Consider the following 16,179-nt stretch of genomic DNA (forward strand, 5'->3'; position numbering starts at 1 on the left):
AAAAGCAGAGATAGAAAAAACTTGGATTCAAAATTATGTTTGACAACCGGGCAAAATTATGAATGATTTAGTACTAGTTTGGTATTATCTAAACTTTAAAAGTTTACGGTGTTAAGACTGCATAATTCGAATTTCGTCGATGGTTAATCTAACATCTAATTTAATAAAATTTTATCTTTAACAAAAAAAAATAATAATAAATAAATTAAAACGGACCCGGCGCCACGGCCTCATTGCAAGCGGGAAAGACGTTATCACAGTCCAAACTCCAAGAAAACAACCATGGCCCACATATTAAAGATTCGTACGTTATAACCAATCAAACCGCAGGACAGCCAGAGGAACAAAGATTCTTCCGTGCACCTCATCGCGGGCAACAAAAATTTCTCCTCCCCGTCTTTCTCTCCCCACATTGGATTAGACTTTTGGCAAAAGACACAGAGAGCTTCGACTCGTCTCTCTCACTGCCACCCAGCTCCTCCCTGTCTCCCGCCAGCTCAATCACCACCGCCGGCGTGATCTACGGCTCCGAATCAATCTCAATCCGCCGGCTTCGCGCGGAATTGGGCCACCTAATCGCGAAATTTATAGGGTTTGTACTTTTTCTCTTTTCGTACTGTACTGCATAGGGTTTGTTGTTTGAGCTAAAAAATTGATGGTTTTGAGATTATTTTTAAATTTTTTTTAATTATACTGTTTATTATTTTTTTAATATAATTGACCTCAACTCATGTGCCTTGATTTTTTTTTTTTTTTTGGTGTATTTTTAATTATTTGTTGTAGTTCTAGCTTTTAATTACTACATCCTCTGTTTGGTTGCTGAGAAAGTGTGAGAAAATTGCGTAATTGAGTCCAAATTTTCTGTTTGCTTTATTTTAATTTTCCTGGAACCTCACTGAACTGAGCTAATCATTTGACTCAATGGTTAATTTGTTTAAAGTTATGAACCCTTGTTTTTTCAAGCTAAAATTTATATTTCTGGGTAATGGGTGGTAATTTTTGTTCTTCTGAGTAATATATAGACAAAAAATTTGGAATTTTATTTATGTGTATCATGACTCTTTCTGTATTAAAATTTTTTATTTTCTTTTCGAAAACAGTAACAAATTTTGAAATATTAGTAGCAGAGCCGCTTCACATACTTAATATGCTTAACCAAATCAAAACAATATATACATATATATATATATGCATGTATATACACACGCCCGCACACACATAATATGGATATACACGCACATCCATTCACAATGATAATTATGGAGTTTCGTGTCGTTTCATTTCTTCTGAAAACCAGACAATTAGGGTGTTTTTGATCTTCGTTTAACTAAATTGGGACTCGGGACATTTCCTAATGACTGCTCTGATCTATTCTGCAGCTAGCAAGTCCTGACCGCAACATTCTTTTCCGTGCTTTAAACAATCAGAGTTGAACAACCTGCTGTATTGGAGTTTTTTTTGAGATGGAGGTAAACTGTGATGGTGGCATCCTGAGCTGAGTTGCAGGCTGTGATACCAGAATCAAGTTCACATGATTCCTTTAGGGGAAGATGGGACAGATAAAGTTGCTTCTGATATAGTACAGAAGAAAGAGAGTTCTGATACTGAAATTCATGCGTCACATCAAGCTCCTAATAAGGGGATCTGTCTGTTGCAATCAGATCATAAAGGGACTGCTCAATTTCTAACACCTGAGAAAGCGTCACAGGTGCCTGATGGAGTTGTTACTGCGTCACAACCAAATCAAGAAGGAAGTGCTTCCTCTTTAACATCTGAGAAAACCCCACAAACTCCTGAAACCGCTGCACTTGCCTTGCGATCTGCTCAAGAAGGAACCACTCCATCTACTACACTTAAGAGAGTGTTAGACGATGGTTATCACTGGAGAAAATACGGCCAGAAATTTGTTAAGGGAAAATCATATGTAAGAAGTTACTACAGATGTACGTATCCAAAATGTGAAGTGAAGAAGCAAGTGGAACGTGCACATAGTGGCCAGATAACAGATACTGTATACTTTGGTGAGCATGAACATCCTAAACTCCGAAGTGTCCCAGTAGCTGTTAGTTTTGTTGTGTCCATTGTTGAGGACGAAAGACCAAAAGTGCTTTTGTTAACTGATGTTGAAGGTGAGAATGAAACTTAGTTGTTATCTAGATATGGTTCTTACAATGCCAAATCTTGTTTAATTTATTTGATGACCTTGTATTTGAAGACAAATCGTCAAATGCGCATGGGCACACATCTAACCAGATTGAGCCAGTGGATCCTCCACAGCTTTCAAGTGTTGCAGTTACTGAAGCCATGCAGGGTGTGCTCTCTCAGTCAAATAGACCGAGAGATGGCGATCCTGACCCTAAAAGACAGTATGTTCTTGCAATAGCTATTTTGAATTTTCCTGTGCACTGGTATAGTATACTTACCTTTGTTTAACTGATATTGGAAAATAAATATCAGGAAGAAGGCAAAACATAATGGCAACTCATTACCGGTGGATAAGCCATCTGTTGAACCACGCATGGTTGTTCAGACCATGAGCGAGGTTGATATAGTGAGTGATGGGTACAGATGGCGCAAATACGGGCAGAAATTAGTCAAAGGCAATCCAAATCCAAGGTATAATCAGTTTAATGCTTGCATGTATTGACGCTTTATATGAGGCGTCAGGCGTGCACCTAAATTGCCACTCTGCTCATTTGTAAATGTGTAGATCACATATGACATTCTTTTCCTTCCTTCATGTAACTTAAGTATGCTTCTCTAGTCTTTTATCTTGCTTCTGGGATAAACTGGAAGAATTAGATATTATTACTTCTTAGACAATAGTCAGTATCTGTGAGCTCTGTTCAAACGTGTCCTGCTTCTTGTTTTATTTAGTTCAGTCTTGTTTGGTGTTAGTCTAGAATGATATGAAACAGAATCGGTTTGTGTTTTGAAGTTCTCAGTTAATCTATTTGGCATTCTTTTATTTGTCGTAGTTTCTATGGTATATTTTTGCTGACTCTCCTCTGCGTCTGCACGTGCATTATGTAGGAGTTACTACAGATGCTCAAATCCTGGATGCCCTGTTAAGAAACATGTAGAGAGGGCGTCTCATGATTCAAAAGTGGTTATAGCCACATATGAGGGGCAACATGATCATGATATGCCCCCGACAAGGACTGTGACCCATAATACAGCAGCATCAAACGTGTTTACGACAGCCCGCATTTGTGAGTCTGGCACTATACCCCAAGGGAATGCTGTCTGCAGCGATACTAGCCCAGATCATGAAGTTAAACCAAGCGAGCAACGGAATGATGAGTCAAAAATTAAACCAAGTGATGTTGCTGGCTCAGATATGGTCGTTGATTCTGATCTAGGCCCCGAAAGAACACTAAATGATCAATCGGTTGCCGAAGCATGTACGACAACAGAAAGCGACCCCCCTTACATGATTGTTTGTAGAGCAAATAAAATGAAAACTACTGAGATGGGAATTAAGTCAGAAGGCGTTGATATGGTGGTTTGCGACAATCTGCGTCCAGAAAGTAATCCACCGGAGCAAGAAAAGCCGAAAGCAGAACCCGTTGACAGTTAACCTGCAATGCTGGTTCTAGATTCATCGACACCCTAAATAATGTATTAATGCATCAGGACATGCCTGGTGCTAGGGTTCATCTTATTCATTCTCCTCTTGTTTTCGTCTCCGGAGAGGATGCTCTGGGTCGGGATTGGAGGGTAGGATTTGGCGGAATGCCAATAATGTCCGATAGCGGATTGGAAGGTTAACAAAAGTTGTGTAAATTATTTTATATAGATTGAATGACCTCAAAAATGTAGGGATTAGACTAAGGAAGGAGGACTCTCATGTCATGTTAGTACTTGATGTATGAAAAGTTGGTTGTGCTGATGTTATTCATGAACCCTAATCGTTTAGTTTACTTGAATAGTTTTGGTCTCGTAGTCACAGTTGTTGCGATTTAAACGTTATAGTTTACTAATTGTTGCAATTCAAGAATAATAGCTCAAGAACGCCACTTTAACGGAATTAGCACGAGTTGCCATTGGAATGCACGTAGTTGATTGCTCTAGCGGATAGGGCTTTCCTCTTTTAACCCATTGCGTCCTGGATTCAGACCCTCCCTCTCCCTTTGCATAGAATGTCACTTGTACTAAAAGGGGAAAAATAATATTGGAGTTCAGTCTGCGACACTTGTACTGAAAGAAAAATATTGGAGTTTAATCCGCGATGAGTAAATCTACAGAGGCCAAAGTGGAACTTCACTCAAACTAAAATTCCTCTACCTTCAAACCCAAGTAACTATTGTTTGAATAAGGAAAACAAATCTCCCAAACAACCACTTTCTTTCAATTCTCTTTATTTGATGGTATTGGATTTAAACTTCCTCAAGAAAAAGGTAGGAAGAAAAAAGGCAAAGCATTTGTGCCAATTACTCAGACAACCATGTACAAACCAATGCCTCATGAAATCAAAGTTCTCTCTCCCTCCCTCTCCCCAGCTCTCTCTCTCTCTCTCTCTCTCTCTCTCTCTAAAACAGATGACTTCGGTTTTATCAAGTTTACACAGCTGATGCCACCCTTTTTATAAGCAGTTGGGAGCTTACAAGTGCAAAAGAACACATGAAAAAACATGTTCTATTCTCCAAGCTTGCCTCGCCTCCATTCCGACAAAAAAAAAAAAAAAAAGCATCAATTCGTGCAGTGTTTGCACCTCCATGCACAAGAAGCAACCAAGTCTCTGTTCTTCCAGCCAAGATAGAGTGCCCCGTCTCGCTCTTCAAGCCGATATTTGTCAGAGTAGTTATCCAGCAGCGTCTTGATGGTGCCATTTACCAAGGAGCTTAAAGGGTACGGTGTAAATCCAGCCATTGCAAACCGCAACCTCCACTTCCCAAGAAGCTCGTGTCTTTCCACCCTCTCAACGCCCTCGCATGCTATTATGTTAACAACCTCCCTAGCCAAGCAGTGTTGCTCCACATTGATCCGCTCCTTGTGATCTCTCGGAAGAGTCACATCAATTGACTCAAACATAGCTGTGTAGTAATTTAGTGTTTCTACAAAGCGTGGATAGAATGCAGCGGTGTTTGTGTTAGATTCTTGCTCAACGAGGGTCACCACTTTCGGAGACAAGCTCTTAACCAACCTCAACAGCCTATCCCGGTGATTCTGAGTGCAGACGCTCTCATCGGGCATGTGGTGCAGCATGAACGCAAAGTTGATAGCCAAAGCCTCCCCAGGTCGAACACAAAGATGCTCCAGCTGTACGTCACAACCAGACATGGAAGCGGTGTGGAACTCGAATGGAACCTTGAACAATTCTGCAAGCTTAGACAACCTCTTTCCCACAATGTTTGGTCCTCCTCCACGGGCATAAGCTGACATGGAATCATCAATACCTGTTATACGGATGTGGGGTGGTCCACCAGGCCTGGATGCAAAAGCTTGGATTAGAGTGACCCACTGACTCCCCTGACCGATTTGGAAATCAATGATGTGAACACTGTCCTCATCCTTCATGGCTTCTGCAATGGCTCCATTTGCAGACATGTACCCGAATTTGAAGTAAGGGCAAACCTCATAGAGAATATGCATGTAAGAGAGGAGTTCGCAACTTGCTGGTTCTTTGCATCTCAGTGCTTTGTAGATGTTACTCCCCGAAGACGCCTTCCGCGCAACTAGTCCTTCCAGCAAGTATGCACCCAACCTCTGAATTGGTTCACCCGAAACTGAAACCATCTGGCGTAACTCATCCATCATCCACTGTGCCATTAACAGATCATTATCTGCTACTGCTTTTGCGCAGAAGATGAGGACTTGCTTTAAATCCTTTTTAGAGATTGATTCCATAATCTGTCCCCAGCTGTCCTCGTCTGGCAGGGAATTGCTCGCCCCGTTCGGGAAAGTAATGCAATAGTTATCAAGAATATTAGAATCAGGACCCAGCATTACAGTTTCTAATTGTTTCAGTTTGTACTTGAAGTCAGTTGCATCATCGGTTATGCAGGATCCACTTATCGAAGAGCTGTGGGTCTGGTCAGGGGAATGGTACTGATCAGACGGATATGAATGAGAGTCTTGCTGCGACATCGGGCTTCCACTAGGTGAGAAACTGACATTTGATGGGGTGTTATAAACGTTATAGCTACCATTAGACCAGGAAGACTCCAAAGTGCAGTAGTGTTCATGGAAACTCTGCAATGGGAGGTGGGTACTTTGGCTGCTCTCATTGTAATGTAGCCGGGGGTCCAAAGTTTGGAAACGAGGCAAGCAGTAGGCTTCTACTTCTTCGACTGGCTGACAATATAACCGGTTTGACATCCCTGAAATTCTCTGCTCCTTTGATGCTTGCATTGAAGAGTAGTCTAATTGTTGACTCTGTTGCCGAAAACTATCTTTCTATTTGTGTTATCCAAGATTCATTAGAGTTGTATAGGAAGCTTCAAATTCGCTTGCCAGAAGCATTATCTGTATTACAATAAGAGACCTTGGTTACACAGGTATACGGAACAAAGAGGACACAACATAATACAGAACCAGCATAATCTGCAGAACAAAATAATGAGAGATCTGTGCAATACCGTAAAGATAACAAGTGAAAAGCATGAGGAACAATGATGAGATTTAGTCATTGTGGAATTCGGAGTAAGGATAGGCTGAAGTGAAGTTCTCGTAAATGGAAAAGACGGAGCAGCCTTTAAAATTTGCTTTGCCAGTTCATCTAGTAGCGCTAGCGCATGATAGCCTAATAGTTCACTAACAATTTTTAGTTAGAGAACAACTAAAGAAACTTGCATTAGCAAAATACAGGAAAATCTTTTGAGAACAATTTCACAATTTCAACACTTAAAGATCTCAGAACTTGTCGTTCTAATTCGTTGGTGTTGCCAATCCAAAGTTTATTCACCAATAATCAAGTGTAGCAAGAATGCAACCGCAAGTAGAGACCAGACCAACACGACCAGATAAGCATCTGTGAAGCGAAGAAAGACACTATCCAAGCGAAAAAACCGAGATAAACAGAGAAAAGATACGAAAAGAATCTAAAATGACGAACGTGAAGCGTGAAAACCAGTAGAGCGCCAATCCATCAAAATGATTATGCAATTAAAAGAGATTCAAACGTTTCGAAAAACATAAATTGACAATGATCATACAATTACCGGTGCAATATAAGTCTGATTTCCAAGTAAACTATGTAACGAAATGATCTCAAATCTCAACGGTAAACTTCTAATTAACAAGATTACAGAAAACTAGAGAACGGAATACTAAACTAGTATTATCTGGTGTTCTTAGACATTCTCTGCAACTCTCTCCTCTAACCCTTTAACCACTCTCTGCTGCCACATTTTTTCCATTTCGACAGCCAAACAAAGTATGAAACTCTCCAATAAAACGAATCACAGGAAAACACTGACCATTCCATCCACCAAATCATCATCCCAACCACTCGGATAAACACCCAAATTTTTTGTTTTTTGAGAAACCCCATTTGTTCCAAGACAATGATAAAGATTTAATCTTTTCACAAACATTCAAACTCTAGTCCATAAACAAAAGGGTCGCCACCAAATCTGAAACAAAAACAACTTCAAAACTGAAGCTCCAGTCTTTCCAGAAAAGGGATAAAAACACAGAATTTGAAAACAGAGCGCCATAAAACCCACCAAAAGGAAAGCAAAGTTCGTATATGATATACCTTGAAGAAACATCAGCAACCCAGTTTCAGTAATGGAAAATCATCCATGAAAACACAACTCATAGCTCAAAATTTTCCCAAGAAAAAGGAAAGGACTGGTTTGTAACACAACCAGTAATACCAATGCAAAACAAAGGATTTGAATGCAAAAACCAGTAAATGATGACTTCTGATTTGAAAATATCAAGTCTTTGGCTGTACCTTGTTTGAACTTTGAAGGAATTTGAAGCTTCGAATTCCACCACATACCAGTCTTTCACTGACTCTGGGCGTGACTTAGTGAGAGAGAGAGAGAGACAGAGAGAGAGAGAGAAGAATAGAACCCACCTGTGGGATATAAAAATTCTGAGTTAGAAAAAGCCCTTTAAATAGTGTGAAATAACATTACTACCAGTGGGATTTGTTTGCGAAGTTGTACAATTGCATATTTGGTTCAGTTGAAGTAACAGAAAAAACCTTCCACGCAACCACCATATGCTTCATGTCCATGAGGGGTTATTTTTTTCGGGTTTTATATGTGACATAGTTATATTTTCATAAGTTCAAATTGTGATAAAATTAGATTTCATCATGTATGAATCGTTTGTTGGACTAAATTCTTTTATTTCAATCACATCTGTTGAAAGATAAAAACTCTCACTTCACTCTCAGAAATAATTTGATTTTCACGTACAACATACAATTTACCTAGCATCAATTGGTAAATTAGTATCATACAATTTTGCAAAAAAAATTATTTGAAAATTTCACCCACTAGTGCCCATGAACATTAAACCAAATTGAAATTTTAATTATTATGAAATTTAAAACAATCATTAATTAGCCAAATTACGAGAAATATATGTAAGAAAAAAGAATTTAAAAGATAATATAGGAGAGTATAAATGTATTTGCAAGTGAAGAAAAAGTGATAGAATTTTGCTCATATGGGTTGCTACTTTTTTGTGGGACCCACTGTTTTTTTTTGGAGCTAGCCCAATTTTATGCTACCCAATCAATGGCGGATCTAGCTCCATTTTTCGGTTCATTAGGGATGAAATTTCTCATTAAGACTTGAAATGTAGAGTCATAGACAATAAAGTCTCCATTGAGGATGTTCTAACACCATAAAAACGAGAACACAATTATATTACTTAGAGTGGATGTGCTTTCTTTATACAACTAAGTTCAACTTCTACTTCCTATGATTTAATTTGGTTTATAGGAAATTATTGTTGGTATAAAATTAAAAAAAAAAAAATCATAAAAGAAAGAATAAAAGCAAAAGTAAGATTATGCCAAACTGCAAACTTTAATGAATTAGCTTTAAAATACTACAAATGAGATCTTATGTGGATACTATGGCATCATAGGTTCTTAAGCTAGATATGAAGTCATAAGACCAATATTCCCTTTTTTTCATAATCAATCAAAGCAACGAATATCAGAATCTTAATGGACCGTAATAATAAAATTATTCAGTCATTGACAATATAGCGCATATTTATGTTGCTTGAAACAGATCTTACTAATCACCGACGAAACCAAGTACATTCATTCTCCTTGCTTGCAAATTCCTTCTACATTTATAACATGTAGCTTAGTCGATCTAATACTATAATCTCAAGCATAATCAACTCATTTATGCGTCGCATCAACGATCTGAATCAGCGCATGTGTCCAGTTAACTTAAGATTACTATTAGTTTATAACATTATTTACAAGCTAAATTCAACTTAATCTACAAGAGTGGAGGGGTACAAATGGTAGGATAAAGGGTTTAGTGGGTCAATCTGAGAAAGTGACACACACGGTTGAGCACACAGAGAGCCTTGTTATGTTAATTTTAAAGTGATAAATTAAGATGACGTAGGAAAGTTCAAAAAGTAGTGCCTTCCACTTCCACTAGAGCTTTTCTTTGTCTTCCTAATCCAAGTTGTTCTTCTTTTAATTGCAAAACAACTTTGATGGGGATTTACCCTCCTCCAAATTGATATGAAACTATATAAAATGATGCAAATATGTTTATAATTCAAGGAAACGATGAAATCGTTTAAGTACTACAATTTAGCGGTATTATTTTTTACTTTATTTGTAAATAAGATGTCTTCAATTCTGTAAACGAGTTTAACACCAGTTTAATGTTTCACCCCCTAAAGTAAATATACCGCTATATAAACAAATATAAGTGGATGAAATATCAGAAGAAAAGGGAAGCGATAATCGAGTAATAATTTTTTTACTATAATTGCAATTTACTCTATATATTTAATTTACGCTAAGTAAATATTCATTTATTCTTTGCCCTTGAATTTATTTTTTCTTTCAAAAAATAAATAAATTGTGATAAATCATGCTTATCCACTCATTTTCGCTGTCACATCCCGACCCGGGGCGCACCACTTCCCGGGCCCGCTCCACCACCGTAGCACGATATTGTCCGCTTTGGGCCCTGACCACGCCCTCACGGTTTTGTTTCTAGGAACTCACACGAGAACTTCCCAGTGGGTCACCCATCCTGGGAATGCTCTCGCATGCTACTCGCTTAACTTCGGAGTTCCCATGGAACCAGAAGCCAGTGAGCTCCCAAAAGGCCTCGTGCTAGGTAGGAATGGGAATATACGTATAAGGATCACTCCCATGGACGATGTGGGATGTCACATTCGCCCCAAAGAAGTTATGAGGAATTTCACCATGTGTGGCCACAGTCAATTCTCCACCCTTGATGATCAGTAGTACTAATTTTTGGTGAAGCACTTTATGCGCATGCTAATACATAAAATACAAAATATTTATTTGAAAGTTAGAAGATGTGAGTGCAGAAATCACAATCAAATTCTTATTCCAAAAGCATATAAATATTTAATTAACCCCAAAAGAATTTCAGACATTGAATCAATCGATGTTTATCATGCAAGTGACTCTCATCCCTAAATATGATTTAATATTATGTTAATCTGCAGAATCAAAGTTGCAAAAGAACTTATGCAAAAAGAGTGCATTTTTGCTCAATATCTTTAAGCCGTGGTGACATTCGGTCACTACCCTGCTAATTATCATTAAATTAGTTTAAATTTCAAAATTATATAGTTAATAAATTAAATCAAATTTATCCAACTATAATCAATTGAGTGTTGAATATCACCGTCCCTTTACTGGAGAGTGCAAATTTCTGAAATAGGAATCTTGTTACTTCTTTGTCCCCTCTAAGTGAGTGTACCTAATGGCCCACTCTCTTATCTTCAGTCGCCCTTTCTCCATTACTCCACTTGGCATTTTGTTGAGAGAGAGAGAAAGAGATGATTAGTATTTTGCTTGAAGTAAGTATAAGTATTAGCTTATTGCTCAAGTGAAAAGGATCTCTAATCTTCTCAAGTGGTTTTATTGTTGTGCTTTCATCGTTTGCATCCATTATATCGACCAATCAAACAATGATAGATGCATGTACATATAGATATAGGATATCACTTTCGAGTGAGGATGTTCGCATATCAAGATGTACGCAAACGTTTCATCTTGAAGTCACGTTTCATGATATAATAGTTCATTTTTCGTAAGATGCATATGTGATTCAATATCCATAACGTAAACATTTGTTTGAAATAATAATGTTTTGTCTCATGCAGTGATGGACCCAAAGTAATGATGTTTTGTCTCACGTGGTGATGAACCCGAAGTAATGATGTTTTGTCTGACGTAGGTGAAAGAAGGGGTGAAATTATATGTGCCTAAGTTGTACCCTAAGACCTCCCATAGTTTTAACCTAAAGAACTTCGTACAATTTGCTCCCAATAACGAGGAAGTCTAAGTATGACCACTCCTTAGGCTAGCTGCATTGTTCGTCTACCTGTACATGATTGACTGTCAACTGTTAATATAAATAAGTACTACAACCTATCAATGACTGTCATCTAACAACGATTTACGCGTGCAAACAACTATTAGAAACATAACTAGTTAGTTTCCTACTTTCTACGAAGGAAGTGAGTGAGAGAAGCAAAAGGCATGATGAAACCTTGACTTTGTTGCACGTAAATTCCTACTCCCTATCATCACGCCGACCATGTTACGGCTTTTGGGAGATTGACAGCACCAAATGTTTCATGTTCTGCCTTTGCATGCCGTGCACTTTTCAAGTTTTGTCCTCATCTCATCTTCCCCCAAAGTTGCAGGCTTTGCCTGTGTGTTTGCCGGAAAGGAATCCTCTCAGGATCCCTTCCACCAAATCTTACCAATAAACAAATCCGAACCTTTGAAATTTGATCCAACGATTAAAGTTATTATAACATTTAAAAGGATTGCCTATTTTTAGCCGTTGAATCAAATTTTAAGGGTCCAGATTTGTTGATTGGTAGGATTTGGTGGAAGGGATCTGGAGATGATCCCTTTCCGTCTTTGCCAACCCTTCAAACTCAAAACTAGATCAAACTCCAATTTTTGTTCTGCATTTTAGGTCACATGTAGGTCCCCTCCATCGACCCTTTTCGATTTGCTAACACAAGAACTTGATTTTTGTCTCAAATTTTGAACTTTGTTGGATTATTATACTCGATATCTCTTGAGATCTTTCTTTATTTAATTAATGTGAGTCATGGACTCATGGGATTAGGGTAATTAAATATAACATGTGTCCATGAAAAGTAATGAACGTGAAACTTGCTTGTGTGTCGATTTGGAAGCTTAAGCGGTTAAGAGTACTTGTTATTGCATTTGAAGTTTCGCGTTCGATTTCCTTTCTGTATTGTCTCTTGTATAAAAAGTTGGTCGAAAGGCTCAAAATACGAAAGAAATATGCAAAGCCCATCAAAAGCAATGGCAGAACCCAAGACCAAATATTAGCCGAAGCCCTTGCAGGTTGAGAGCCCAGAAGCCCAATTTCACAGAAGCTCTACTTCTGATGACAAAGGAGCTACTGGAGTCTTGCACTTGCACTACTGCCTTGAATCTTGCATTCAAATGTAAGAGGTCTTGGCACATTTAATTTTACCAGGAATTGAGTTAATTAATTCCATTGACATGAGACCTTATTAAGTATTGCGAAAAAAAAAAAAAGGCCCGCTTATAGAGTTGGGCGGGGACGTGATACTAGTTATCAGGTCAGAAAGACGCATGTTCCATAAGCCGGCCCTCTTAAAAACTTAGGCTAAGCTTAGTACTGGTTTGGTACTGAGATGCTTTTATAAAAAGTGGGTATCAAAAAAAGCTGAGCTCAAAAAAGTTTTTGGTAAACACTTAAAAACAGCTTATTTTCATAGTTTTGGGTGAAAAAAAAGTTAAAAACGTGAAGCAGCAAAAATGAGCTTATTCTCATAGCACAACAGAATCAGTTTTTTTTTTTAAAACACATCAATACCAAACCAACCCTTAATAGGAGCAAAAGACTAGGTGGTAACAATCAGAATGAAAAATATTATCTAATCGTGGAAATGCCATGTCAGGTGCCATTAGCTGGATCTCTCTCAAATCCTATGGCTATGGTTCCTATATATTCAAAGCAAGCGGACTACTCAATTTGAGAAATTACAGAATATGAAATATTCTTTGAAGTTTCTGTTGAAAAATAAAAGAATCCGACGTCGGAAACCAAACAAAATAAAATACAGTACGTAATGAATGGGTTTACTAATAATTGTACTGTTACCCTTTTGTGACTTGTTGAAAGAACAAAAAAAACATTTAATATGATTGAAAGCTGAATATAACCTCACTTTGGAATGTTTTCTGAGTAAATTTTCTGCAGGACATATGCTTCCATAGCAGCAATCTTCAATTTAAAAGTAATCATGGGCATTTGGAATCTTGCATTTTCCCTTCAATCAAGGAATAAACTCATAGTGGCAAGAGGCATGGCCTGCAGGAAAACATTAAAAAATAAATATTATCTTATTGTGGCAAAAATAATTGACATCATAAGCAAACAAGTGACAGTAGATCCCATGTGAGTTATGGTCCTTTTTTGAAAGTTACGGACAGAGGGGAAGGGGGAGGGGGAGGGCGTTAAATAGTTCACAGTTGATATTTTTGTTTTCATGTTGAATTCTTATGATAAAATCTCATGTTAAAAGCTATTTCATATATTTTTAAGAACTTATTTGGTGATTCAAAATCTAGGTAATTATTTATTTAGACTATTTAATGCCAAGATTTTGACAGCAAGAAAACGAAGAGGAATTAGTATATTGAAATCATTATGAACATATATAATCATTTTAAATTTACTACATTTAAGTTTTTTTAGAACCTCAGCGGAACGAGGGTTACTACATTCAGTTATTTCACATAATAACTTCCTTCAAAATTTCCATCATTGTGTCTAAAATTATAAGAAACGATAAGATATTCGGTAATGCTGCATGACAAAGACATCTTGTAGACTCTCACATCAAATGAGAACAAAATACATAATCTTATATTTTTCTAAAGAAAGCCTTGCGAATGACCCAATGAGGTACCCTACCAAGTTTTTCTCTTAAGAAACAACTAACCACGTTATCCAAATCTCACATCACATGGCTAACCCACCAACATTTGTATGGACATGTCACATGCTCCTTTCTTCACTCTTTTTGGTTTTATGCTAAAAACAGAAAGAAAAAAAGATAATGAAGGACTTACTTGGATCAAGTTCTGTAATTAAAGCAGCACCCTTGAAGTAGCAAGATCCACCTTTGTGTTTGAATCTTTGGAAGTAGCTGTTGAATGCATAGGAAGCATGGTCTTTCACAGTGTTTGGGAAATAGCAAGCTTGGTTCACCTGAATCTTGCTACAATCTGCACCTCCTCCTCCCCCACAAGCCCAATCCATTGCTGCCTGCAACTCGCTGTCCGGCGTCTGCTCGTCGGCGATGCACCATTGCTCAAACTCCGCAACTGAAAAATGTAGTGTGCGCGCACACACGCATTAAGTGACAATGCTAGTAGAAAATAAATCACACTAAAGTTTTTTTTAGGGTTCGATACATGGAGACTGAACTTACATGCATCATGCATGGACGTGAAACTCAAAAAGCTGTGTGATTAGGTTACCTGATTTGAGAGGAGCAGCTGAGAGAACGAGCAGAGAAATTATCACCTTTATCAGAAAATTCGACATTTCACAGAGAGAGAGAGAGAGAGAGAGGTTTGTTTTTACTAGGGATGACCTATCCGAATGAAAGTCTCAGTGGCCAAGAGTCACCTCCATATATATATATATATATATATATATATTATGTATTAGTGTAAAACTTTGTAAATTAGTGTTTTAAGGATCTCTTTTAATAATTTAAGCAGATGCAAGAGATGGGCACATTACCGTGTTATGGAGAAAGAAATTTGATTTCAGGTGCAATATAAAAACTAATGCAGTGTAATGGGGTTTATTCGACAAGATTTTTGGAATTTTGGTTTTTTGGCCATTCCATCCGTAATTAATTGGAGACTCATGTATCTTAAGCTATGTTTTAGGGGTGGATGGGGATTTGGTAATTGTAACTAAATATGCTTTGGTGGCTTAGGAAGTTGTATTAGCATTCATGAAGGTGTTTATACTATCATGAAGAGGGTTGAGATGTTGCAGACAGATTATGTGATGTAAAATTTAATGTTACTATGTCAAGCCTTGTGTTTGAAAATTTCTCCTCTATCGCTCTATCGTTCTGCATAAAAAACAAAGTCATAATTTCTTTTTAAACAAGGCAAATATTACAAACTACTCTAGTTTACAAAGAGTGATTATTAGAATCCAAGCATCTAACTTAAAACTAATTGACGAGGGGGGTGATTTGAATTAACACCTACGTGGGTAAAGAATTCAACATATATCCCCCACTACGTGTTTAAGCTTTCCTAGTAGAATATGGTTTCTTTTTATTGTGTTATATTTCATTTTGCAATTAGGGTTCCTATTTCAATTAGAATATCTATGCTTACTAGCATATAAACGGTTTAGCTCAGTGTGTACTTGAGCTCAAGCAACCGCATTCGCTCTCCATCTCTCTCGCGCACTACGAATGGATTCCCGAGAGATCAAGTGTCAATGTTATGGTTGTTTTAAGAAAATGCTGAGACGCAGGTGTCCATGTAAGGCCTGTAAATGTGATGAGAAAATAAAGAAGTGACTGCAATGGCGACGGCGAACGCTCCGAGAGATTTAACTCTTTTTTAGTTCTTTCTTTCTTTTGAATTCAGTTTTACGTTGTATTATGTTCAAGTAGTCCCCAAATACTGGGCTCGGATACATATTGTGGTTGATTGACCTTGTGTGGAAATTTAGTTGTTTGTGCGGTTTTTGTCCACTTTAATTTAGCTTATTCGAATTGTTAAATAAGTTCTTGCTAGTTATGAGGCAATCAATTGGTCAAGACAACGGTGTTCACCGCTTGTATCTAAGTTCAAATCCCCTTCTCTCGAGTTCAAGTCTTCCTATTCGAAAATTCTAAATTATACAAGTTTAGAATATTGCTTGTTATCGATTTAATGACAAAGATTGGAGGAAGGACGTTAGAAGAGATGAGAAA

The 16,179-nt window shown here is 37.7% G+C and overlaps 3 protein-coding genes across 5 annotated transcripts; 1 reads left to right on the forward strand and 2 right to left on the reverse strand.

Annotated features, from left to right (window-relative positions):
* The first annotated feature begins 366 nt into the window (after window positions 1–366).
* Window positions 367–3,905, forward strand: LOC103955058 (WRKY transcription factor 1). Its single transcript, XM_009366929.3, has 5 exons — window positions 367–592; window positions 1,380–2,129; window positions 2,216–2,366; window positions 2,458–2,616; window positions 3,034–3,905. Exons 2-5 carry the CDS (start codon window positions 1,532–1,534, stop codon window positions 3,578–3,580), a joined length of 1,455 nt encoding a protein of 484 aa, XP_009365204.2. The 5' UTR covers window positions 367–592; window positions 1,380–1,531; the 3' UTR covers window positions 3,581–3,905.
* A 410-nt stretch (window positions 3,906–4,315) lies between these two features.
* Window positions 4,316–8,027, reverse strand: LOC103955057 (scarecrow-like transcription factor PAT1). 3 transcript variants are annotated; one of them, XM_048578217.1, is made up of 3 exons: window positions 7,904–8,027; window positions 6,582–6,745; window positions 4,316–6,468 (listed from the first exon to the last, which is right to left on the reverse strand). In XM_048578217.1, exon 3 carries the CDS (start codon window positions 6,352–6,354, stop codon window positions 4,693–4,695), a length of 1,662 nt encoding a protein of 553 aa, XP_048434174.1. In that variant the 5' UTR covers window positions 6,355–6,468; window positions 6,582–6,745; window positions 7,904–8,027; the 3' UTR covers window positions 4,316–4,692. The 3 variants fall into 3 exon arrangements, with proteins under 3 accessions (XP_048434174.1, XP_009365203.2, XP_018504884.2); XM_009366928.3 differs by lacking the exon at window positions 6,582–6,745; XM_018649368.2 differs by lacking the exons at window positions 6,582–6,745; window positions 7,904–8,027 and adding an exon at window positions 7,703–7,885.
* A 5,132-nt stretch (window positions 8,028–13,159) lies between these two features.
* LOC103955056 (glucan endo-1,3-beta-glucosidase 1) lies at window positions 13,160–14,824 on the reverse strand. The gene is made up of 3 exons (XM_009366927.2): window positions 14,708–14,824; window positions 14,297–14,551; window positions 13,160–13,532 (listed from the first exon to the last, which is right to left on the reverse strand). The coding sequence occupies exons 1-3, from the start codon at window positions 14,772–14,774 to the stop codon at window positions 13,498–13,500; spliced, it is 357 nt and encodes a 118-aa protein (XP_009365202.1). The 5' UTR covers window positions 14,775–14,824; the 3' UTR covers window positions 13,160–13,497.
* Window positions 14,825–16,179: the final 1,355 nt, after the last annotated feature.

The sequence above is a fragment of a genome, unplaced genomic scaffold, assembly GCF_019419815.1.
Source record: "Pyrus x bretschneideri cultivar Hongxiangsu unplaced genomic scaffold, Pyrus_bretschneideri_v1 Contig12, whole genome shotgun sequence".
NCBI lineage: Eukaryota > Viridiplantae > Streptophyta > Magnoliopsida > Rosales > Rosaceae > Pyrus > Pyrus x bretschneideri.